Source organism: Patiria miniata, unplaced genomic scaffold, assembly GCF_015706575.1.
Source record: "Patiria miniata isolate m_02_andy unplaced genomic scaffold, ASM1570657v1 HiC_scaffold_15, whole genome shotgun sequence".
Lineage (NCBI taxonomy): Eukaryota > Metazoa > Echinodermata > Asteroidea > Valvatida > Asterinidae > Patiria > Patiria miniata.
In genome coordinates this window covers 2,482,897-2,506,935 of record NW_024037053.1, presented here as the reverse complement: position 1 = coordinate 2,506,935, position 24,039 = coordinate 2,482,897, and the positions used below count along the sequence as shown (strand labels likewise).

Genomic DNA, 24,039 nt, shown 5'->3' with positions numbered 1-24,039 from the left:
GCATGTAGAGGCAAAGATGGAGGGAGTGGCAATGTACATCTATAAATCCATAACAGGGGAAGACTCTGACAAGCGTCTACGTTTTGCTAGAAAGCACTTGGGGTTGACTTCCCCGCCCGTTAATATCAGAGGACGAATGTCCAACCAAGGGGGGCAAAATAGGGGCAGACAAGGGGCACAATACAGAACAGGTTACCAGCAGTTCCGTCAGTCCTTTGGTCCTCGAGGGGCCTTTGCGGCATCTAGGTTGCGAGATACATGTTATCGGTGTCAAAAGAAAGGGCATTTTGCCAGAGATTGTAAGGAGATCATATAGTGTCTATTGTATAAGGGGCACAGCACACAAGGGCTAAACAAGACGAAGGGACAGGAAAGAATAAGAAAGAAAACAAAATGAAAAGTTGGTGTCAATGAATCCCTTGATCTTTGAGTGACAGAATAGGGATATAAATACCATGTGGTCAAGCGAGGTCGGGGCCGCTTAGATGAAAAGTGAGATTATAACTGAGGAAAATCGATCCTTCATATTATGTTGAGTGGAGTGTTTGAGACTGAATAAAACAGCATAGAAATCTCTTGCATCGGGTTTTCTTGTCAGTATGTCATTTCTTTCCCCTTTCTCCCCATTCAACCCAAACCCTTTGCAGGAATACCAGCGATATCTGGAAATCCTCAGAACTCATAACTGGGAACTTTCCACGGGCCATGATTTTGACCCCGTTGCGGCGCAGGCCCTAGTGCGGAGGCGTGGAATATATTCATGGGTAGACATATCGGGGAGAAAAGCAGACGCCCAAAGTGGGTCTGCCCCGAAGCCGGCGGATGTTTTGGCCGGTATTTGTCCACCGGATTTCAGGGCCCCTTCGCTTTCGCGACCCTAATTTCTTTGTTTCTGGTAGTTTACACGACCATCTGGAAATTTGGGATCAGGTTTTGGCGGAATGCCCGGGAATGGGTGATCAGGTCAGGGTGTGGTTGCACGGGGGAGTAGATTTATTTGAATTTTTCCAGCCGTATCAAGGTAAATACCGAGGCAGGGACTTTAATTCAGAAACGCCTCCTCACATGTATTTTCCTAACGCACCTATCTGCAAGCAGTTTGTACCTTTCATCAATGACACAATCACAAAACGGTTAATAGAGGGTTCAGTGGAGTTATTGGGGGCCGTGCATGAGGTATCACCACCAAAATGTGTAAATGCCCTATCGATTGAGCCAAGTAAACCCAGACTGGTCCTGTCTATGAAAGGCCCAAATCTATGGTGTAAGGACACACCCTTTAAGTTGGTACCATTGGGAGATATTGTCAAGCCAGTACATAAGGGAGGTTTCTTTTCAGGAACTGACGATGCCCAAGGGTACCAACAGCTTCTTCTTACAGGGAGGTCTAAGACATTTTGCGGGTTCGAATGGGCGGGGTTTTATTTTGAAGATACGACCCTGCCGTTCGGCTTCAAAAATAGTGCCTATATTTACTCAACTGTCGGCTTCTGTCTTTCGACATGGCTAAAAAACAGAGGCATTCACACAGAAGTTTGGATTGACGACCGCTTCATAGGGGAAGCGGGCGGAGATGGAAAGGTGGACGGCTAAGTACAAACATTTCGTACCTCATTTACAGGACCCATCGGATGCTAGTGGCGATGAGGCTTACAAGAGGGCGTCACGGGCGTTATACGTAGTGTGCTACATGCAGTCAAAGTTGGGTTACTTTGTCAACTTGAAGAAGAGTCAGCTCCAACCAGTTTCAAGTATGGTCCATTTGGGGTTGGGGTTATGCTCGACTTCTTTGTCATTCTGGATACCGGATAAAAAGAAGGAAACCTTCGCCGGAGTGAGGGAAGATATTTTGTCTGAAGACAGGGTGTGTTTGAAGACCATGCAGAGGTTCATTGGAAAATGCCAGAGTTTTGTATTAGTGTTTCCTGCAGCCCGTCTGTTTGTAAGGGAATGCTACAGTTTCACGTCCCAGATGGATGACGTCACGCCCGTTCAGCTGACGCAGTCGGTACGAGAGGAGGTCCTATTTTGGAGGTTCATTGATTCAGTTTCGCAACCAATACCTTGGAGACAAGAACGTCATTTAAGATTACTACTAAGTTCAGACGCATCCGGCTATAGATGGGGTGGAGTGCTGGCACAAGGGAACAAAGGCATCACCTTTGGAGATTACTGGCCCCCGGAAGTTCAGAGGTCAACGGACATCTGTTATAAGGAAGCTCTGGCCCTTTACTTTGTCCTTATCTCAGTGATGAACCAGCTATGGGACAAAAGGGTGGATGTTCAGGTGGACTCGGAGGGATTATACCATGCATGGTCAGGTCTGAGGGCGAGGTCGACTGCTCTAGCGGGAGTTTTGAGACTCATATTCGCGTTTACTTTGGAAGCGAATTTTGATCTGCGGCTTCAGTGGGTACCATCCGGCAGTAATCGGGCTGATGTTCCCTCAAGGACGCTGTCCAGGGCTGATTCAAAGCTTTCCTCGTCTCTGTGGTGGCTTCTTCAAGAGGAGTTTGGAGGAAACACCGGATTCACCTTGGACCTGATGGCTCTGCAGTCGAACGTACCGCAGGGAAAAAATGGGCTTCCGATTAAGTTTTTTTTCCAGAGACCTGGTCCCTGGCACCTCAGGGGTAAATGTCTTTGCTCAGCCGTGTCCTAGGGGAGAAGTATTGTATGCGTTTCCCCCTTTCGTCCTAATTTCATCTGTCATCCGGCTGTTGCGGGAGTGGGGGGACGTGGTTGCTACACTGGTCGTCCCAAAGCACCCTCACCCTAGGCCCTGGTGGCCGCATCTAAACTCCTTCGCTCAGAAGTCTATGCGTCTAAGTGAAGCAGGTCAGACAGGAGTACTCGAGGTGCCTTCTCGTAGCGGTTATGTGCCTAACGGCAAGGGGCTTCCATTTGAGCTTTGGGCTTTCAGGTGTTATTTTCCGCCAGGACCCGATATCCTGCGAGAATCTCGTACCCTCACCGAGCAGAAGTCAGTCCTGATTGTCTCTGATTCTATGTTCAACGGTATAGTCAAGTTCGCGTGGCCCTCCTTCCTCAAGGTCAATGTGAATGTAAATGGTGGAGCAAAGATGGCAACCCTGCTTAGGATCCTGGCAGCAGCATGTCGGTCACAAAAACTTGATTTGGCAGTTTTGCATGGTGGTATCAACGACATCAGTAACAAGGGGAAAGGCGCAGCGGGAGTAGGGGAGCTATTACGAGTTTTCAAGGTAGCGTCGAGGCGTTTGCGTGTGCAATGTCCGGACGTCCAGTTTGTGCTGTCAGCAGTTTGTCAGACGCGGAGCGTTGACATCAATCATCGTGTAGCGTCAGTAAATTCCGCACTGAGAGAGCTTTGTGAGAGGCCTGGCTGGCACTTTTTGTCGAACGATCACATTTATCAGCGCGATCTCAAAGACCAGGTCCACTTGACAGTGTGGGGCAGCCTCAAGCTACATCGGCGGCTGCAGATGTTCCTGAGATCCATTTGTGGCGGGCGCACAGGAGTAGCCATACATCCCGAGGCAGATCGACCTTCCTCTTAGGCACACTAGCTTAAAATTAATGAGCATGGTGAGTAAAGGAAATCCTTTCTTTTCTACACAGCTCACAACAGTGAAGACCAGACTAGACGAGCTGGATAGGAAATTAGATGATGCAAGCAGAAGAGCAGTTTAGTGAACAGTTTGGGCGTATTTCTACGGCAGAACCATAACAGCGGCTACTGCACGGAGGGCAGCAGATTGGACGACGTTTTCCCTGAGGACATTGTCAAATTTTTAATAGACCGGGACTCCAGAGGGAAGACTCAAGTTCACATTCTCGGGTGTCGTAATCTGGGTAAACAAGGGTTTCATGGATGCGGGTGTCAGCGGCGGTTAGCAGCCGGAACAGTTGACTCATACATAGGACAGTTGAGAGCCCATTATAATACAGTAGGTAGCAGGCACCCTTGGAACCCTCGTACCAAGGACGGGAACCCATGCATATCGGATCGGGTAAGGAGATATTTGAAGGCGATTCGATTGGAACAGGCAGAAGCACACATTACTCCAAAGCAGGCGGTTCCAATTTTCTCTGACAAACTGCGCTGGCTCGTTGGTGAGATTCGGGGGCGTGTCCAGGGTTTGGTGGAGGCGGCAGAGCCAAGCTTCATCAAACATTACCTTCTCTACAGAGACCTCGCATTTTTTCTCTGCCTATGGTGGGCGGGAGATCGCGCGGCGGACTTAGGCCGCACAAAGACCTGTGAAGCGACAAGAATTGATGGCAAAGACTTGCTTTTTAATCACACCATCGGCAAGACAGTGAGGGAAGGAGATTCTTCTCTAGTCGTCATTCCAAAGTTAGACAGCGAGGAGATAGACCCGGTTGGGGCTGTAGACAAGATGGTGGATTTAGCTCGCAGTCACGGATATGACTTGATGGGAGGTTATCTTTTCCGTCCGGCTACGCCAGATCGCAGGTCCTTGGCAAACAAGCCATTCACGGGGAATAATCCAAACAATCGTCTGAAGCTGTATTTTTCAGCTTCATCGGATCAGAGTGACTTCGACCTCAGGACACATGGAGGTAGGGCTGGAGTTGCCGTTACTCTGAGGTTCCTGGGAGCGACAGAGCAACAAATCATGGATCACTGCGGATGGGCGACACGGCAGACGTTTAAACACTACACCGAGGTCGAGCGTGTCACGAGGCGTTGCGGCACAGTTCAGATGCTCCGACAGGCAGTAGATACGGACAGTGGCGGTCAGGCATCTAAAGCAGACCTCGCGGGGCAATTCTACCGGCTGCTAGACTCGGGATTCAAAGCGGAATCGGCATTTCAGGATTTGGGTGCTCATTTGTAAGACAGACAAAACAGACACGTCAATCGCATGTCAATCTGTATATACACAGTAACCCTAAACGCCAAGGTAATAAAATAAATAACGTACTGGATAAGTTTTCAAAGTTTCGATTATTTTAGAAGTGGGGTGAGATACGGGAGGAGTTGGGGTAAGGTATTCTAGGGGGAAGCGCGGTGCCCGTCGGGGGTTTGGAGCGAAGAATCGTTTCCACCCATATCTCATAAATGTAGAAGCCGGAGCCCGAGAAGAACATGGTGATGCAAATAGTTTACTATTTGCATCACTGTGATCGTTGAGGGCGACAGATGTACATCAGTCGCGATTCTGGCGGATCTGAGGATGAGGTAGGAGTGGGAGCCGCGGTTACGCACGACGTTGTTGTAAGTATGGGAGTTCTTCCTTTTGCCCCGCCCACCCACCCCTTTCAGGTAGGATAGCGACAGCTGGCTCGGGTTTCTACTCTCGAATCGTTTCCACCCATATCTCATAAATGTAGAAGCCGGAGCCCGAGAAGAACATGGTGATGCAAATAGTTTACTGTTTGTTGTGAACAAAACAGTGACGTCATTGCGCCACATTATTGTTGTCATTTTGAGTATCACCCGAATATAATCATAGTACAATGACACTTACAAGCGGTCAATATAGTAGTTGCCATTAACCACTATAGTCAAGGGTCAGTGACGAGACGAAGAAAAGAAGGTCAGGGGAAATGAATAGGGCCCATGGGAACGCACTGCCGACCATCATCCAGCGGTTCTTTGCGCAGCACTGTACAACAAAATGTGACCCAGCTTTATCTCAATTTCACAGTCGCTTTCTTTGTTATTTTCCTGTGTCCACGCAACTGTTTTTTCCGTATGGCCCACGTCACATGTGAGGTCATACGCAACTGGCCGACAGGCAACCCCAACGTGTAAGCATCTTTTGCAAAGTTTGCCAACATTAAACAGATATTATCAATACCCAAACCATTACAGTGCAAAAGAGAGCACTTTGCTGAAAGTGCATGGTTATCACGTGACCATAACATTCAAATTTGTAAACAAAAAATGTGACCGTCGACAGTCTTTACTAGGGCCTATGTAGTTAGAGTACGGACATTTCGAGGACCTTTAAGGCAGTTGAAAATAATTCAAAGTTGAAAATGCTATAAAAAATGTGCAAGTTGCGAAGTTGATCTAGGGGCAGGGTATTGTTATATCCCTAAATCCTAAAAATGTCATTCTCCATAGATACTTAATTCCCTCCCGTATATTGTTTTTTCTCTAATTCCAGAAAATATCGGCAATTGTAGTTTTGGGTACAAACTAGTTTTAATTATTATGTTTCACTACAGTACGATACAATTAATGACGTGTTGGTGTATGTTTGGTGCACATGCATTATGTATAACATAGAACTTTCGAGCTGTTTTGTCAAGGACCGTGACACACGCAAGTATTTTTTTTTCTTAGTTTGTAACGAAGTCTTTACAGATGGACATTTAAATGTCGTATACACGTTGAATTTAAACTGTTAAGATCTGGGTCACGGTGCTCATAGATTCCCACGCAAAATGCACGTAAACACAATCTGCCCACTTGTCATCAGTTCAAGGAACCGACAGGACCCCGTTTCAGCCTAAGGAGAGAAACAGGTGCAGTACCCAGGATACTTCCGACACAGTTCAGAGAAATTTGGGTTTGTTTGTATCTTTTCTTTCTTAACCGAAGGCCACGAAACTCAACAACAATGTACGCGAAATCCTCACAAAGCTGAGACGAAGATTTTGCAGGCTTGTGAGATAAATTTCGATTCTAAAACTGAACAAAGAAGTTATGATTGGCGAAAAAAAACGCGGTTCATTTCAAAAAAAGATTTTGCTCGGATCTGTCCGCAACCTATAGCTCTCCGCGATGAACTTGCGGCATCAAACAATTTGTTGAGTGCAGGCATGCGCACCACCTGTAGTCGAGTGTCAACCCAATTGGCCTAAAACTTGAGCGGTAATCTTATACCCGCGCCAAAGGCCTGGCTTGCTCAATGTTTCAATATACCTTTGTTCCCACCCTGTATCCAATAACAGTACTGAATGATAATTTTTTTCGGTTAAAAAAGGGAACCAGACTATTTTCCCTTTCAGTCCCGCTTTGGTTATGTTGATTTGAATGGGGAAAAAACAAGATGGCCGCATAATGATAATGGTCTATTCGGACTCCTCGGGGTGCATACCTGCAAATAAACTCCCATAGACACTAGTGCTAAATGCCCATATTTCAAAATTCTTTTAAAAATACTCAAAACTCTCACAGGTATTCAAACTGCACAGAAAAATGGTGATCAATGTGTCATCTTTCAATTTCTTTTCAATTTATGGTGGGTTGACCATTGACTTTTCGAGATATTATCACGCAAAGAAGACGACCCCTATTTTCCCCAAAGCGGAAAAGTAGCCATCTTGAAAAACGATCCCTCCACAACATGGCAAAATAGCGCCACTTTCGAGCCCAATATCATCCAAAATGCTCAGAATTGGAAGCCCCAAGTCCGGGCCAGAGGTTCACTACCATATCTCTTCAATTCCCCAATTTTACGGCGCTCAGAACTCTCTAATATAGAATATTTTGAGGGTATAACTTTTATTCATGAGCTTGGCGGATCGATTTACCGGTGTGTACCCCTCGACCAAAGACGTTTCCCGCCGGAATCGATGACGAATCACAAGATGGTGATCATGTTGGCTTCAAAAACCCAAGGGTATAGGCATGGAAGTAGGAAAGGTATGATTTTTGGACACATGTTAGCCCATGCAATAACATTCTATACAGCCTACGCCAAATACACCCAACAAGGTCAAAATGAAGTCATTGTTCCAAAAAAGGAACTGTTACCGAGCAATGCGGTACAACCAACTAACAATTCAACTAGAAGTTTTTGTGATGGTAAATATCGTGCGTCAATCGGATCACTTTCTTTACTTTCTCAAGTTCACCTTGTTCAATTTGTTCAATTTGCATCGTGATGAAAAGCAGGATATGTGTCACAAAAGCATTGTTCACGGTGGAAAACTTGAAAGGATTATCGCATCACGGATTCATGCTGTGAATTCACCCGTGAGGTGTCGGAAAAACCACAGGTATCCGTGTGTTTTGTTTTGATGTTAATCAAGATTCCGGTTTGTGATAATAATCACTTTTTTTTTTTTTTTTTTTTACACCTGATGTCTTTTCGCAAGGGTTAGATAATTTCTTTACGTAGTCGTCTTCAAGTATAAATTAAGCGGTTCCTTGAACAGGCTTGTTCAAATCAACCCCAACGAAGGGACAGTGCGTGTACTGTATGCAGATGGCTGGCACAACTTACAAGGGGGCGCCGTTAATTTAATTGCTGGTTTCACATTCTCATCTTTGGAATTGGACTCCTCCGATCCGTATAACACCAATTTAGTTCATTCAATGTGCCCTTCACCCTCCCTCCACAACTTTGCCATCAGGACCCTCTGTGCGAGATTTCTGCGCTACAAACACACATGAGGAGTTTGACATCACATCATACTTTCTCCAAGCAGAAACTTGAGCTCTTTTGATGGTTCTTTTTGCTTGATCTTCCAACAAGATTAGATGATACCATGACAACTTATGGGAACATTTTTCTTAGAAGAAGCACGACAACAGTGCACCGAAGGTCCCACAGGGAAACAAAATCATTAGATCCTGAAACCTAGATTCTACCGATGACTGCGGATTGTTAACTGCGAAATTCCAATTATTAAAATAAATTTTGTTTTTGTAAATCTGAGAACAAATTCGGGATTGTGCTTTAGGTCTGTAATTGGCGAAATCAAAAACTAAATTGTGCAAGTGGCACAGTCATTGTGAACAGCATTATACAACACTTACACGTAACCATACTTTCACAATTTATGGTTATCTAGGAACATGGTGTTTGATCAAATATTATACTGTTAAAACTTCTTATACGCGCACAAACGATTCTGAAGACAAGCGTAGCGAACAGCAAGATGTTCAAAAGCCTTCTTCGCAATCACGTGATGAAAGCACGGTAGCATTTTGTCAAGCAATCCAGTGGCTTAAATCTGTCCCTGCGTTTAGGGGACGGGTGACTAAAATCTGAAACATGTCCGGCCGTGGACAAATTGAAAAAGTTGGGGGGGGGGGGGCTGGATGGTGGACACCTTAAACTGGGCGGTGCCGTTCATGAAACCTATTCTTTCAAAAATATCGTCCGAATCGTCTTTTAGACGATGATACGATTGGCCAGAACACGGTGACCGATTGCCCACATCACAGTGTTGGTGCCTATCAAGTTAGCACCGAATTGTTTACAGGCCCTAAAAAAATACTCGATGACGTCATGATGACGTCAATTCGGATTTCAACTACCAGTATCAATACCTTTACCTACACTGGTTCGTTTATTTTGCCGAAACAGCCAAGAAAATCTTAGGTGACGTCACGTACTAAATCTCTATAGTACCCCTAAAATATTGGATCCAGTGCCTGAGGTGAATATATGGAAATTTGAGTTTTCTTAATCTCCACAAATCTTTACAAATTCCCTTAGGCCAAAAAAAAAAAAGTCTCCGGTTTCTGGTATGCGCCAAACTCACTGGTTTGACTGGAATCCTGCTGCTGCACAATTTTAACGTGTTTTTAGATGGGGTTATGATCGAGAATAAGCTTTATGTGGCCTCTCTGGACTCCCATATACATGTATTTGCACTAAGTTTAGTCGGGCACCATTTGCAGTCATCAGTCGACATTTGAAGCAAAAAAGTCAGGTAAAAAAAAAAAAAAAGCCGCGTCGCCGCACCACTTTTTGGACAAGCTCCATACCAGAAACCGGAGACTTTTTTTTTTGGCCTTAGTGCATAATGCGGTACGAGCGCGGCCTTTTGAAATTGTTGATAATCTTTTTTTCACTGGCGTGATTCCACCCACTGAACTTGAACCATTCAGGCAGACGACAGGCCGGGTCGCCTTTTTGAAATCCGGACCTTTGTTCCTTCTTCCTTTTGATGTAAGAGACGACCTTGAAATTATCAGGTGAATTCAGCGGCGACATAATGAATTCAGTCAACCAGAGAGTCAGTGAATTTGCATACAAATCACTTATGGAACATCAAAAGAGTTCAAACGAATTCTAGGCGGATGTCTAACAACCTGGCGCAAATAAACCCATCGACGCGAAGTGATACAGGTCGAGTAAAAATAAAGCGGAACCCAAAACCCCAAAATATATTTCACATTTGAAAAAATGTGTAGCACCAAAATTAATAATGACTGGAAAGCCAGTTTCATAAGCTACTTTTAGATGGTAAAAATACTAAAACTGCTCAATCCGTTCAAAGAATATATCATTTATTTTAAACACAAACTACCTAAAACAAATTCAATTTATTGTGTGTTTTGACTAGTCCAAGCTTTATGGGCATGAACTGGAATCCCACTTCTGACACCAGAATGTTGTTGACCCAGTTATATTGAGCACTAGTCGAAGCTTTATGGGCGTGGGTTCGAATCCCACTTTTGACAGCTTAAAGAACGTTAACGACTCTGCTATATCGAGCACTAGTCAAAGCTTTATGGGTGTGGGTTCAAATCCCACTTTTGACAGCTTAAGGAATGTTATTGACTCGGTTGTATGAAGCACTAGTCGAAGCTTTATGGGCGTCGGTTCGAATCCCACTTCTGACACCTTGAAGGAACGTTGTTGACTCGGTTATATTTAGCACTAGTCGAAGCTTTATTTCAGATCGACGCGAGTCCACATCAGGACATGTGAGCGGCCGTGTAATGAGTGATGCATGCTGGGATACATACATTAGGCTTGGGTGATGTATCGTCCTTCACATGTTTGTCTCTGGTATTTTATCCACTTTCAAAACTTGAATACTTTCTCTTGAATAATTGCCTTCCCTCTCCTAGCTTCTTTCCAGGTCTGCAGTTACGTTTCATTTCAATTTCATCACTTTGGAGGAAATTCTTGACTTCGCCACCGGCATCACACGATGTAGACCGACTGCCTGACTATTGACGTAGATTGTTTTAACCTCAACACTAGAGGGTGCTGTTCGCTCGTCACTTGCTATACACTGGACGTCCAATGTAGTCTGAGTACTGTCAAATATTTTTTCAGCTGTTACTGATGAGAATACAATCCTTTAGACCGTATTCAACCATCTTCGTCGCTGCTCCACGTATCTTCTGTAGCAGTCATTGTCTGCCCGTAGAATGTACGTCCCTTCTGCAAAAGTGTCAGATGAATGAGACATATTTACAAATGGGTGAAAGACAAGCGTAAGACAGGGGTGTGAGTGACCACTGATAAAAATAGCTGAAAACAGCTGAAAAAGGTGTAAAAAAGCTGAACCTTGGAAATCTCCTATACTTTTGTACACAGCGAGTGAGGGGAAAAAGCTGAAATGCAAAATAAAAAAAGATGGAATCAGCTTTAAAGCTGAGATTTCACACCCCTGATAAGAGAACGTCTGAAATTTGGTTATACACTTTTAAAGTTGTTTTTCTCGTGCTCTTCAACAAATTCACTTTTTGTATGTTTTCTTCCAATCTCAAATCCTTTTTTTTTTTTTGGCATCTGCCTTCCTCTGACGCAGGGGCCTCGTAGCCAAGCCGTTAGAGCGTGGGGCTAGGAGTGGAAGGTTGGCGGTTCGAATCCCATTCGGACCAAAAACTAGAAAACTCTCTCTGACGACCCAACAGCGAAAAAAATGGGTTTCGTTCAGGGAAGGTAAGACGGCGAGAGGAGAGGACTGGGCCCCGCCACTCATATGCCGCGCCCAAGACACAGTGGACCTCTAACATCCCACTGCCCCTACAGCCAGTAACGGCTATGGGACCTTTACCTTAAACCCTCTGAAAAAATTTTTTGATATTTTGTTTGGGTACACACAACTTCCATTGCACTCATAAAATATAATTATTTTAACTCATATAATTATTTATATAACATTTGATGCTTATGACAATCTCGTTGGTTTGTTGAACTTAGAAGAAACATGTGCAAGTAGAATTTCTTAGATGGAATATATTCACCTGCATCTTTGTGTTCCTTAATGGTTTTTGTCTTCTTACCTTCTGTTTCACCTGTTTCTCCTCTCCCCGGTCCACGACCCTCCCCTCATCGGGCTCCCACAGGAGGATGTTACTGTCATTGCCTCCACTGTAAACTTCCTGAAGACCAAAAAAAAGGCAGACTTTTAACTTCAGTTTCCACCAGAGTTATAAAGGCTTAATAACAATGCTATGGTTATCTACAGATGGACTACCCTTTGATGAAAAGCATGATAGTTGAGACTGTCTAGATTTGTCTGGTCAGGTTTCAGGAACTGCCCGTGTTAGTTTAACCCTAACCAACCCAAACCAAAGGAGTCCACTACGTTAATTGGGAAACCAGCCTCTTTGAGCAGCATAAGTGCAACAAGTGTACAGTGGTGAATTTTTGAGAATTCAAAAAAAGCTCTCAACAACAATGCCAAAAAGGTTAGGGTCACTGTAACTAATGGGCTCCGTGGGCCAACAAAAGAGGGCGCTTTTTACCTCTTTTGAGAGCTCCGTGGATTGACACACAGCGTGCGCATACTGTTCGCGCGCGAAGTACGCACGACTTCGGACTTATAGTTATAGTTATAGAGTTATAGCCGTGTCTTCGCCTGAGCATCAGGCGTCGTTGCCGCACGAATACTTTTAAAATTCAACTTGTGATAGTCTCCGAGACTAATCCCTGCCTCCAATAACTTTGGATAAAGTCAAATTACGCAGTGGATGGATCGGGAACCAGTCTAGGTCACCCCAACTCTCCTTTTCTGGCCGTTGATGGGTTACTTGTGCACGGAGCCCACACAATTTAATTTTCATCAGTTCAGTGTTCAAGGTGGCATGGGTGGCTAGTGTGTAAAGCACTTCCCTCTCACCCTGAGCTGAGTTTGATTCCCAGCTAGGACCACATGTGAGTAGAGATATGCGTTGGTTCTCTCCTGTGCCGAGAGAGTTTTTCTCAGGGCCCTCCGGTTTTCCTCTCTTCGAAAAACTCAAACACTGTCGATCTCTGGCTGTGCTACATGGTCACGGATGGGTAGTATGGCGGATGCCAAAGGCACCTTTACATGCCTTCCGCTCGACAACGTTGTAAAAGCGTCCTTTGCAATTCCCTTTGCAATTCAGCCTCTCAGCTGTGAGTTAGGGTGATTAGCCCCCCCCCCCCACCCCCAATTATTATTATTACCTGGAACAGTGGATGGAAGGTACAGCAGTTGACATTGCTATAGTGACCCTTCAGGTCATAGACCAGTTCCCCGTTCTGCACGTCAAACACAGCCACATCGGCAGTGTTGGGAACAAAGGCTGCGTCGGGCACGGCTCCTGACGACACGGCAAGTTTCACATTTTTCCGACCGTCGTTGGTGACTTTGCCAAAGTTCACCTGTGATTACAGAAAGCATGACAAAACAAACAACTAACGTATCAGCCACGACAGCCAGGAAGTACTGGGAGATTTTAAAATATTTCAGGAGATAAGAGCCCAGCCGCTGCTATACAAATAATGAATGTTTATGAGTGCAATGGTAAGAATAATTTCATGAGGTATCAAATCTGCTGAAAAGCACTGGGAATCAACTTCAATAAAGAATTTTAAATGTAGCAAATGATCTAATAATATTAATAATAATAATAATAATAAAAATAATAATAATAAAACGGTTCTTATATAGCGCATTACACAATGTCTCAATGCGCTTTACAACACAAAGCTTCACTCTCTCTACAATTTGAGGAAATTTGTGCTTGTTTGAATACTCAAAAACAAAAAAACTAAGCACATTCACCCATGACTGAGATCATTTTCATAAAGTTGCGGTGCTTTGTCGTCTGGTAGCACTTTTTTTGTCGTCGTTAACATTTTTGTAGATGCCAGTTCTTTGTTCACATCCTCTTAGCAGGTTAAAGCCTTTTATAGTTATAAAATAATTACTGCAAAACACTCTAGTGCCCTGTATTTATTGCCACACTTTCATTTTAACTGGCACATTCTTTGTGCAACTTTTTATCTAATATAAGATTTGAGGCTTTGCATGGTGGAGTATCGGTATCGTTCGGTTTGCGGTAACACCATGTGGTAATAACTACTGCTTAGCAGATATTTAGTTCTGAAAAGAACTTGTCCTGCTTATTATCAACTTTCACTAAGTAGTTTTTGTTCTGATAAGAACAGTCCTGCTTTAAGTTCTAAAAGAACTTGTCTTTGGACTCAACGTTTCGACTAGCCTGCTCTAGTCATCGTCAGGAGACTAGAGTAGGCTGGTCCCCAGATGAAGGTCAGCTGGACTACCTCCCGACGCGAACTTTTCAGAAATAAACCATGCTGTTTTGTTCTACTACACCTCATAAATATTTAGTAGCCTCACTGTCTTTTTAAAAGCCTCACTGTCTTGTCGATAACGGCCATCATAGATTTTGCATCATTATTCCGCACAGTTCAAGTTCTCCGTCACACGAAATAGTCTGGTGCCAACACTCTTTAATGTGTTTTTACTGTAGTAGTAACAAGGATTTGAACAACAGACTGGTTCCGTAAAGATTACATGCCATAGACTACATGTCCATGAGGCTGGTTCCAGAGGGAATTTTTGGTGCTACCAGAAAAACTACTGCACGGCAGCGAGCTGGATACTCACTGGGATGACGTCACCTCGGCGAGTATCATTTTTACTTCCCAGACGCAGGGCGGAATCGGCCAATGACGCACTCCAATTTGATCATGAATATTTATGAGGTGTTGTAGTTTCACATATCCAAATATTCAGTAAAACGTAGGTTTGAGTGTAAAAAGAATACTACATTATGGACAGCGAAGGAAAGGGAGATTTAAGGGTGACAATTACCAGTGTGTTCTTTCCAGTTACGACGTCCCACAGTCGGAGCCGATCATCAGTACCGTAGCTCAGGAGACGCAGGCCGTCCTCCGTGAAGCACAGACCGTTAACGTGCCCGCTGTGAGCTGTGCGCACTGGGGATTAGATTAGATTAGATTAGATTTCTTTACTGTCATGCTCAAAATTACATGAAAATTGAACTCCCAGTGTACAATTAAAAATATGTATACATACAATAATTTAAGAAACACAAGAAATATGACAAAGCAATTAAAGCAACAGAAAACAGCAACAAATACGTAAAACAAAAATGAGTCTCCGGAGCTTCGTACAATGGGTGGTCGCCGCAGTGCAGCGCCCTCTATTGGAGAATTGAAGGCGTTCGTCTGTACCCAACTGATTTGCATAAAATAGTGGCCGCATGAGGTCGCTGTTCGCGCTGTATTTCTAATTTACAGTATAGCGAGGATATGCCGCCAATCGTTTACCGCGTACGGATGAATAGGACGAATGCCTTGACCAGTGCTATAAATCTCTTGAATCATGTATGTACAGGGTGTGGCTGTTGAATGCAGAAACTGTCCGGGTGAAATCGTAACTGGGAACACAAGGCGTCTTTTTTGAGTAAACACGCCAAATCTTGACTGGCATGTAGGAAGGAGTAGTCCGGAGACCTGGCCTCATAAAACACGTGTATATGCGGACAAGCAACGGCCTCGTATATCTTATTGGTTCTAATATCTTATTGGTTCTAATATCTTATTGGTTCTAATATCTTATTGGTTCTACTATCTTATTGGTTCTACTATCTTATTGGTTCTAATATCTTATTGGTTCTAATATCTTATTGGTTCTAATATCTTATTGGTTCTAATGTCTTATTGGTTCTAATGTCTTATTGGTTCTAATATCTTATTGGTTCTAATGTCTTATTGGTTCTAATGTCTTATTGGTTCTAATGTCTTATTGGTTCTAATATCTTATTGGTTCTAATATCTTATTCGTTCTAATATCTTATTGGCCGTGTGCCGCATCTCGTTCAGTTTTATTGGCCTACTTCTCCTGCATACTCCTGTGTCAGGCTTAAAGGTAATGTACAACATTTGCTTTTGCTTCAATTTTCAGAAATGTTATTCAGTATGTTATAGCAAATATTGTTAAAATGACTTATTTCACGTTTTGGGCTTGTAGATGCTGGACAAACCAAGAAAATCATTCATTTTCTTGTAGTCTGGTTCCCTGACCCCACTTAAGATGAAACGGAGAATTTATAGACTTTGGGGGAATTGTAAGTTCAAAGAATCAGTCTAGCAGGCTTGTACCCCTTCACAGGTGTGTAATCAATTGCAAATAGTTTTTGCAGTTTTTGCAGCAAAGAGTTTGCAAGCAGTTTTTGAAAAAAGCCAGTTTTCTCCAACGCTGGTCGGCTGACCAGCATTGGAAAAATACAATTTTTCTTGAAAATGTTGGCACACCAGGAGCCACGATTTTACAGGATGCTTTAGACTGTCATTCCCTAACAATCCAGTAAGGTATTTTGTGATAATTTGATCATTTCGTTTTGAGATGTTTGCAAATGTTGTATCTTCCCTTTAATGCAGCAGCCTGTTGCTAAATATGTCAAGCAGGTTGACCCCTATGTCATTGGTCAATCTGACAATCGGTGCTATGGCAGTTATCAGCACCATTTTGAGTCTGTGTTCGGCTAACGTACCAGCAGTAGATGAGTGTCCCACAGCTTCGCCATTGTGTTGATCCAAAGCCATCAGGCATCCCTTGGCTTTACGGATGTCCCACAACATCAGCTTGTTGTCCTGACTGAAAAGGAAATCAGTTACAGACATTAAACAAAGACCAACCAACTATCATGCAAAAGCAACTCAGACATTTAAAAGAAATAAAATGGCCATCATCATGTTCAAAGTCACAGACAATCAAAACATTCCATCCGCTTCCCCTGCCATGCCTTATACACAGGCTAGTCGCAAAAAGTCAGATTATATTTCAAGCAAGCAATGTGACTAGTGAAATTCAGTCAACAGACAAAAGCAGGCAAGTGGTAAGTACAGCTGGCCTATCAATCACCTACAGTCAAAGCACATCTGTATCAAGTTACCTAAACAGTCACAGCCAGTCAATCCTGCTTTATGTAGGCTGGGAGGTCTTAACTGTTGAAAACAGTCACTTAATTGATATTGACTGCAAGGACAACTTGGCACAAAATGTTGCATAGGAGGGTTAAACTATAACCTGTTCTGGGGAAAACTGTTAAATGGAATGCCACCAGTGAAGTGATAAAGTGAACATATAAAAACCACTTTTGTCAATTTTGGAATGATAATATTGGTTCATGTGAAAGACTGATGCACAGCATATGCAGCACTTTTTAACTGAAGATGTATAAATTAGAGGTTTCTCGGAAGAAATAGAGGGTCACACTCAAGTGTTAAGTGCACAGCTGTATAAAGTCACTCCTCAACAAATTACAGTGGCCTGATTTTTCACCCTTAGCAAGGCCTTCTTCAGAGGCAAATGAAGAAGGCCTTGCTAAGGGATGAAATATGTGGCCAATCCTATTTTTTGATTAGTATATTCCATGTCAATCCGGTCGGTGAATAGTTGAATAGCAAGTTGACTGCACTGTCGGATGTAATTAAATTGGATATATCGGGGTTTCTCATTGGGCTCTGTGCCTGAACAAGAGAGGGCGCTCTTTGACAGCCCAGCGGCTGGGACAGTGTGTATGTACTGGTTCGCAGACGTAAAGGGTAAAGATTTCTTTCATTCTGAGCGTATGGCATCATCGTCAATCGCGTTCGAATGTCTCTCCCAAGGGTCTCCCCAACTTTCCCTTTCTTAACATTGAGGGGGTACTTGTACACAGAGCCTGTAACCAAATCGTCAGCAACACCACAAAGTAACACCCATCTACATACCAGTAAAAACTAGCAATCGGAGAAAACGGCATCTAAAGTTGAACGCCTTCTAAAACAACACTTTGCGTCAAAGCAGCAGGGTATTTTCAGATGGGTTTCTCCTTGTGGACACTTGATGAATTGAATTATCAATTTATAAAATCTGCTGTTTTGCACCCGTTTGTGTATTAAATCAACAAGAAATAAGAGAAAAAAGGTGAGTGTTACTTCGTGAAACTGAGAAAGCTGCGAAACTGTAAATTTTTCGCTTTTCACGAAGTAACATTCTTCAATGTATACAACATGAGGAAAGTGCAACTTTAGGTCAGCGTGCGCGCGCTCATACAAGTAGAGTGTTACTTCGTGAAAACGTTTTTGCTCACATTTGAGCAGAGTGCGCGCCATGCATTGCAATGGTAAATGGAACTCGAGTGTTACTTCGTGAAAACGAAAATTGTCACTTTTGTACAAAAGTTGCCATGGATAATTAGCGTAATTATTAAAGTAAAGCTCTTGAAGCTTTGAAACTTCGTCCACTGGTAGGCCTTGATGAGTAATGTTTAAAAATTTAAAAAACTGAAAATCAAAAAAGATATGGTTTAACACGTGGAGTGTTACTTTGTGGTGTCAGTGACGAAATGGTGCTTGTTATAGGAACCGAACCAATCCAATGGCAGGAGTGCCTTACGTTCAGGTTTTCTCAGTCCAACAAAAGGATTGTTAGATCTTACCTGCCTGATGCGAGGAGAAACTCCTGTTTCGGAGACCACTTGACACACATGACGGCAGCCCGGTGACCTTTCAGGATGTGGGTGGGTGACCCGGTCTTGAGGTCACACAGGCTGATGTGGGAACTCTGGGAAGCCACTGAAGGAAGTTTAAAAAAAATGCGTTTGAAAATCTGAGGCTAGCTTGATGTTAAAGATGCATCCCCCGTGTCTTGTTATTAACCAGTTTGCACCGGGATTATTTTGACAAGAATGGAACGAGGTGCGGGATTACTTTTCACTCGACCTCAAGCAAGGCTGGTTGAAGCCATCACCCTCGGGCAGCACACTCACATTTCCGGCCTCGATCGCTGCGAGCGGGTCACTAACAGATATTTCCGGCCTCGCTTCCTGCGTGTTTATCGGTCATCCGTTCCGAGTACCGCAAAACTTTTGCGTGTATACATGTCATCTGGGATGAACTGGTTCAAGTGACTGTGCCAAAGCAGTGGGAACTAAGTCATGTGGACACTGACAATGATGGGTACATCATGATTTACCATTTCGTACATGTCGTCACCGACACAAACACGTGAGCAGCCACACCAACTATGGCATTGTCCCAACTATCGTCTGTAGTGTCCTTAACCACTTCCCGAAGAGCGTAGATTGTACAACAATAGGCAGTGCACAACGGCCAATTCATTGATCAACACAGGGTCCGCCTCCACGGACTTCACAGACTTTGTGTGTGCGTACAAAAGGCACGAGGGATTAGCGTGTTTAGATGTCACCCGTAGGCGAGTCGAGGCAATCTTGACGTCTTGAACCCGTCAGACGTGCCTGTGTGTAAGGTTTATGTGGTTTGGGATTGGAATCATTTGCCCTTGAGCATTTAACTGATGTCTTGCCAAGACTGATAGCCAGGTAAATGATTCCAATCCCAACCCTTTTCACAACATGAGGGATTTTACACAGCTTATATAACACAGTACTGACATTGAATAAGGCAAGGAACTTGGTTACAGTGTCCAAAATGCTGTTGTGCTCAATTGACAATTGTGCAGTGATGCGTGACTGAAATTAAATGAAACTCATAGGGGTTGAGGCCAAGGCTTAGGAATATCTGCACATAGGCCATCAGCCTGGGGGTTTGGTCAGTATCAAATCAGGGCATAAATGATTATAGTGCGCATGCGCAAGGTATACCACCCCTAGAGTGTAACAAGCATTTTGATGAACATTTTGAAAAAAAGGATGATAACACCCAAAAAGCTACCACCGCAGCAATGCTCTCACATATTTTCCAATTCTGGAAGTGCATATCTAAGATACCTTGACAAAAATTGCCCTCATTTGATACCGGTGGCCAAAATTTTGGACCGAGGCTGATGGCCAAAAACCAAAAAATTTCAAATTCGGGCGATTCACAATGCAGTGCGCCACCAAGAGTTTGAAATGGAGAGTCAATTTTTCAAGTTTAAGGTCGACAAAACATTGCCCATTTGAATGAGTGTCAGTAGACAACTTGAGCTTACATGTTATAGATTGGGGCAAAGCCTTCTGCTGCCTTACAAAAAAACACCACATTGATAAGAAGAAAAGAAAAGGGCAATCAGATCCTCGAATCAGACGCTTACGAAAGGACTGATCAGAAAATCTAACAATTACAAATGTCCCGCGCTGCGAATTTGTCGACCATCTCCCACAACTCTCTGTGGCAAACTCTTGGTGGCGCACTGCATTGTGAATCGCCCGAATTGACCTCATGGTTTTGCAGTTATTTCAAAAATAGTCAGACGGACACTTTCTTTGGGACATAGTGTAGTTTGGGCCATTGCTACATTCGGGATTAACATACACACCTCCAATGAGGCAATGCTTGGTGGCAATGGGTGACATGTCATGGCAGTATATGGGCTTGTCCATGGTGAACGTCTCGGCTGGCACCAAGGCGTTGGTATCCCAGACTTTGAGCAAGCAGTCCGTTGAGCTGCTCGTGAACATCCCCGTGTCGTGGGGGTACCACTGAACTGTCTCCACGCTGCGCTTGTGAACATGCTTGTTGGATCTGCATGTAAGGAAACAAGTGGAATTTTTCAATTGTTAAAGTTCAATTTTACAGTAAAGTTCTGTTTGACAGTTCCGATATAAGGTTAAAAGACTCACCAAAACAACTGAATAAATGACACTCAAAAGTGACATTCTGATATTTTCTTGACACGTCTGAACAGTTGCTAATGACACCTTCTTGAATTAGCAGGTTTACTTTTGTGGAAAGAGGGCAGGGCTTTGATTTATTAGGGAAATTAAGGGGTAAAAGACAACGACGACCCGAAAACAGATTCAAACACCAAAATGGTAGATGTGAAAGCTCCATGCAATGAAAGCTCGATGCTGATTGGCTGATAAAAATTTTTTTTTAGCAGCCAATCAGCATCGGGCTTTCATTGCGTCGGTCTTTCACTGAATCACTTGTGTTGTGTGAACAACAACGTGCACATCTCACGTCTGACTGCCAAAAAAAGTAGAAGAGCCTTTTTTTAAAATTGTTTTATTTTACGTACTTTCAAAATTACAACAAACATGAGTTTATTTGAAGAAAAAAGACTGCTTTAGCCTGCAAAAGTCACTTTGGTACTGGGCAGTCATCTGCAAAAGTCAGTTTTGAACAGAACTCGTAAATAATAGGGGTGTCCTAAAGATAAGGATTATCCCTAGGCATTTTTGCAAGGATGTTACCTCAATCCTTCAAAATCCTCCAACTGCCTTACTACTAATAATAGGTATAATGGTCAATTCTGTGTGCAAATTTACCTTCCCACTGTGCAAACTGCTTCGCAAGTAACCTCCTTTGCTGCTGGTACTGTTTCAATGTCAAACACAGCTATGACACCCATAGACCCTCCAGACAATAAGCTGTACAAAATGACATTATTTAGAAATTTGTTTAAGATGCTATACATGTACCAAGTTGGTCAAAAAAGTATGATGAAAAGCATGATGTCAACAACCGTTAACAACTAATTATCAAAACCACAGCGGAATCCTACATGTACATGTACATAATTTTGAAGGGGGGAGGGTGGCAACATTTCAAGGGGCCATGAAGTCAATTTTTTTCTTTGGAACATATTTTGCGCAACTTTCTACTTCTCTTAAAAGTGTGAAAAGAGGTTGTCGAGTTTTCTTTAGGAAAGAATGTTGCAACCTGATGCTACTTCAGTGGTTGTGTACAAGAGGCTATGGAGAGTCAAGAAAACTTTCTAACAAAATTGGAAACGTTTCTTGGTCCCACTCACTCCCAGATTCACCTCTCATTATCATTTTTGCATTGACAGACCTTCACTGAGAAGATATATGAAGGAAAAAGCAGTGTCAGGTTGCAACATTTTTTCCTTTCTTTTTTTGTTGTCAATTTTTAAAGTCCAATTTGACGTGTCAGTGGTGATATGTAGGCCTATGTTGTGTGGCATATTTTCAAAAGTCATCCCCCACCAAAAAAAAAAAGGCGGTCCTACTAAAATGCGTCAACTGGCATCAACAAGCCTCAACTGGCATCAACAAGCCTCAACGGTCGTCAACCCAGCGTCAACACATTTTGTATACGTTTTGGAAAATCAAAACAGCTTATGGTACTAGAAATAGCTTCAGCATATAAACTCAAGTTAAAATTATTTCAAAACTTCTTTGTTTCAACGCGAAACAACGTGAAAAAGATGGCGGCCAATACGAATTGACATTGACATAAACAACCTTGTCATACGTTTCACATTAAAAAAACAACTTTGTAAATAATTTAAAGTTTATTTTATATGCTGAATGTATTTCTACCATATATCTTTTGATGTTCCAAAACTTACACAAAATTTGTTGATGGTAAGTTGACGACTGTTGACGCTTGTTGACGCATTTAAGGTTAAGCAAGTTTAGGACCCTTTACGCACTAGGCCTAGGCCCCCTGTTGGAAAAAAAATGTTGCAACCTGACGCCACTTCCGCGCTTGTGTACAAAGTCTATGGAGAGTCAAGAAATTTTCTAAGTGGGCCTACTACTACTACTACTAGTAGTAGTAGTAGTAGCACAAGTAGTAAGTTATATTTCCTATCTTTTTTGCAACGAATGACCTTCATCATGTTCATTATCATTATGATTATTTAGTCCGAGTAACTTGGACCCAACTTATCGCCTTTTTCAACATTTGGACATGGTCTGGCGATAGTAAGGTCCAAGCTAATACCGAGACCTAGACAACACACTCCCAAAAACCAACATTTTCCAACAAAAAACATCAGATTTCACCTTCACAACGGCCTCCAAATTACTAGATATGTCACCTGAGGTACAAGTAGACATAGATGATTAAGATGGTTGTACTTAAGTTTACTTACGATCCGGGAAAAAAGTGAAATTTTCCGTTCAATTCTGAAGACCCCCTCTGCCTAGGTTGTCGTTGTTGTGCTCACGTTCAAAACTGCATGATAATGGCGTCTGACCTCGACCTCATGCAAATGTCTGGACGGTGCGCTTGCGCATAATGCACTGCATGCACGGCAGATTCCCCTGCGCCGCGCCGACGACTGTTTCCTGATGTAGAGCGCCAGCCATGCGCCTGGCTAGCCAGCGCGACTCCTAAGCGTACCGCGAACTTACACAGCACTCTACATCAGGAAACAGTCGTCGGCGCGGCGCAGGGGAATCTGCCGTGCATGCAGTGCATTATGCGTAAGCGCGCCGTCACGACATTTGCATGAGGTCGAGGTCAGACGCCATTATCATGCAGTTTTGAACGTGAGCACAACAACGACAACCTAGGCAGAGGGGGTCTTCAGAATTGAATGGAAAATTTCACTTTTTTCCGGATCGTAAGTAAACTTCAGTACAACCATCTTAATTATCGATGTCTACTTGTACCTCAGGTGGCATATCTAATTATTTGGAGGCCGTTGTGAAGGTGAAATCTGATGTTTTTTGTTGGAAAATGTTGGTTTTTGGGACTGTGTTGTCTAGGTCTCGGTATTAGCTTGGACCTTACTATCGCCAGACCATGTCCAAATGTTAAAAAAGGCGATAAGTTGGGTCCAAGTTACTCGGACTAATGATTATTATGATTAATGTAGCGTCAGGTTGCAACATTCTTCCGCCTCCCTATTTTTTTTTTCCAATACAAAATTAAAACTTCCATGACTTCTACTTCTAGTTCTACAAAAAATTGAACAAAAAAACTACACGATCGCCCTTACTATTTCCCCTCGGTAGGGTCGATGTCGAGCGTGTTGATACCGCTCTGGTGGATTCGCTGCACGTCTCGCCCTTTGCTCAATTCCAAACAAAACGCTCGGCGAGTCACTTCAGCGCGAACCAGCAACTCCGGCTTCTTGCACCCATTTCGTCGTTCTTCAAGAAAGCTCAGCATTCTTGTTTTGCTGGGAAGACGCAACTTTATTCACAAAATACTCCACCACCTCCGCCGCCCTGCTATACGGTTCGCCTTACGTGCATGGACGTCGCCATCTTGTGACCTTTTTCACTACATTGTGCAATATTTCATTTCAGTAAAAGCACCAAACTAAATTTAAAAGATAAATGAATAATTCGTATAATCAAAAATAAAAAAAAAATTAATTCTAAAAAAATATTAATATATGAATACTTGTTTTTTTTTTTTACGTTTACCG

At 43.1% G+C, this 24,039-nt stretch overlaps 1 protein-coding gene across 2 annotated transcripts; it reads right to left on the bottom strand.

The window, feature by feature from the left end:
- Positions 1-10,224: 10,224 nt before the first annotated feature.
- On the bottom strand, positions 10,225-23,895 carry LOC119722400 (DNA excision repair protein ERCC-8-like). Of its 2 annotated transcripts, XM_038192496.1 has the most exons (9): positions 23,605-23,895; positions 21,179-21,280; positions 20,227-20,432; positions 18,386-18,521; positions 16,454-16,557; positions 14,749-14,873; positions 13,092-13,289; positions 11,942-12,040; positions 10,225-11,093 (listed from the first exon to the last, which is right to left on the bottom strand). In XM_038192496.1, the coding sequence occupies exons 1-9, from the start codon at positions 23,775-23,777 to the stop codon at positions 11,022-11,024; spliced, it is 1,215 nt and encodes a 404-aa protein (XP_038048424.1). In that variant the 5' UTR covers positions 23,778-23,895; the 3' UTR covers positions 10,225-11,021. The 2 variants fall into 2 exon arrangements, with proteins under 2 accessions (XP_038048424.1, XP_038048423.1); XM_038192495.1 differs by lacking the exon at positions 10,225-11,093 and having other exon boundaries at positions 11,850-12,040.
- Positions 23,896-24,039: the final 144 nt, after the last annotated feature.

Excerpts from the sequence above, each read along its gene's own strand:
- LOC119722400 (XM_038192495.1), bottom strand. The coding sequence starts at position 23,777 with ATGCTGAGCTTTCTTGAAGAACGACGAAATGGGTGCAAGAAGCCGGAG. Across the intron at positions 21,281-23,604 it reads GACCCTACCGAGGGGAAATA|CTTATTGTCTGGAGGGTCTA; the intron begins GTAAGGGCGATC and ends CATTTTGTACAG. Across the intron at positions 18,522-20,226 it reads CAAGCATTGCCTCATTGGAG|TGGCTTCCCAGAGTTCCCAC; the intron begins GTGTGTATGTTA and ends AACTTCCTTCAG.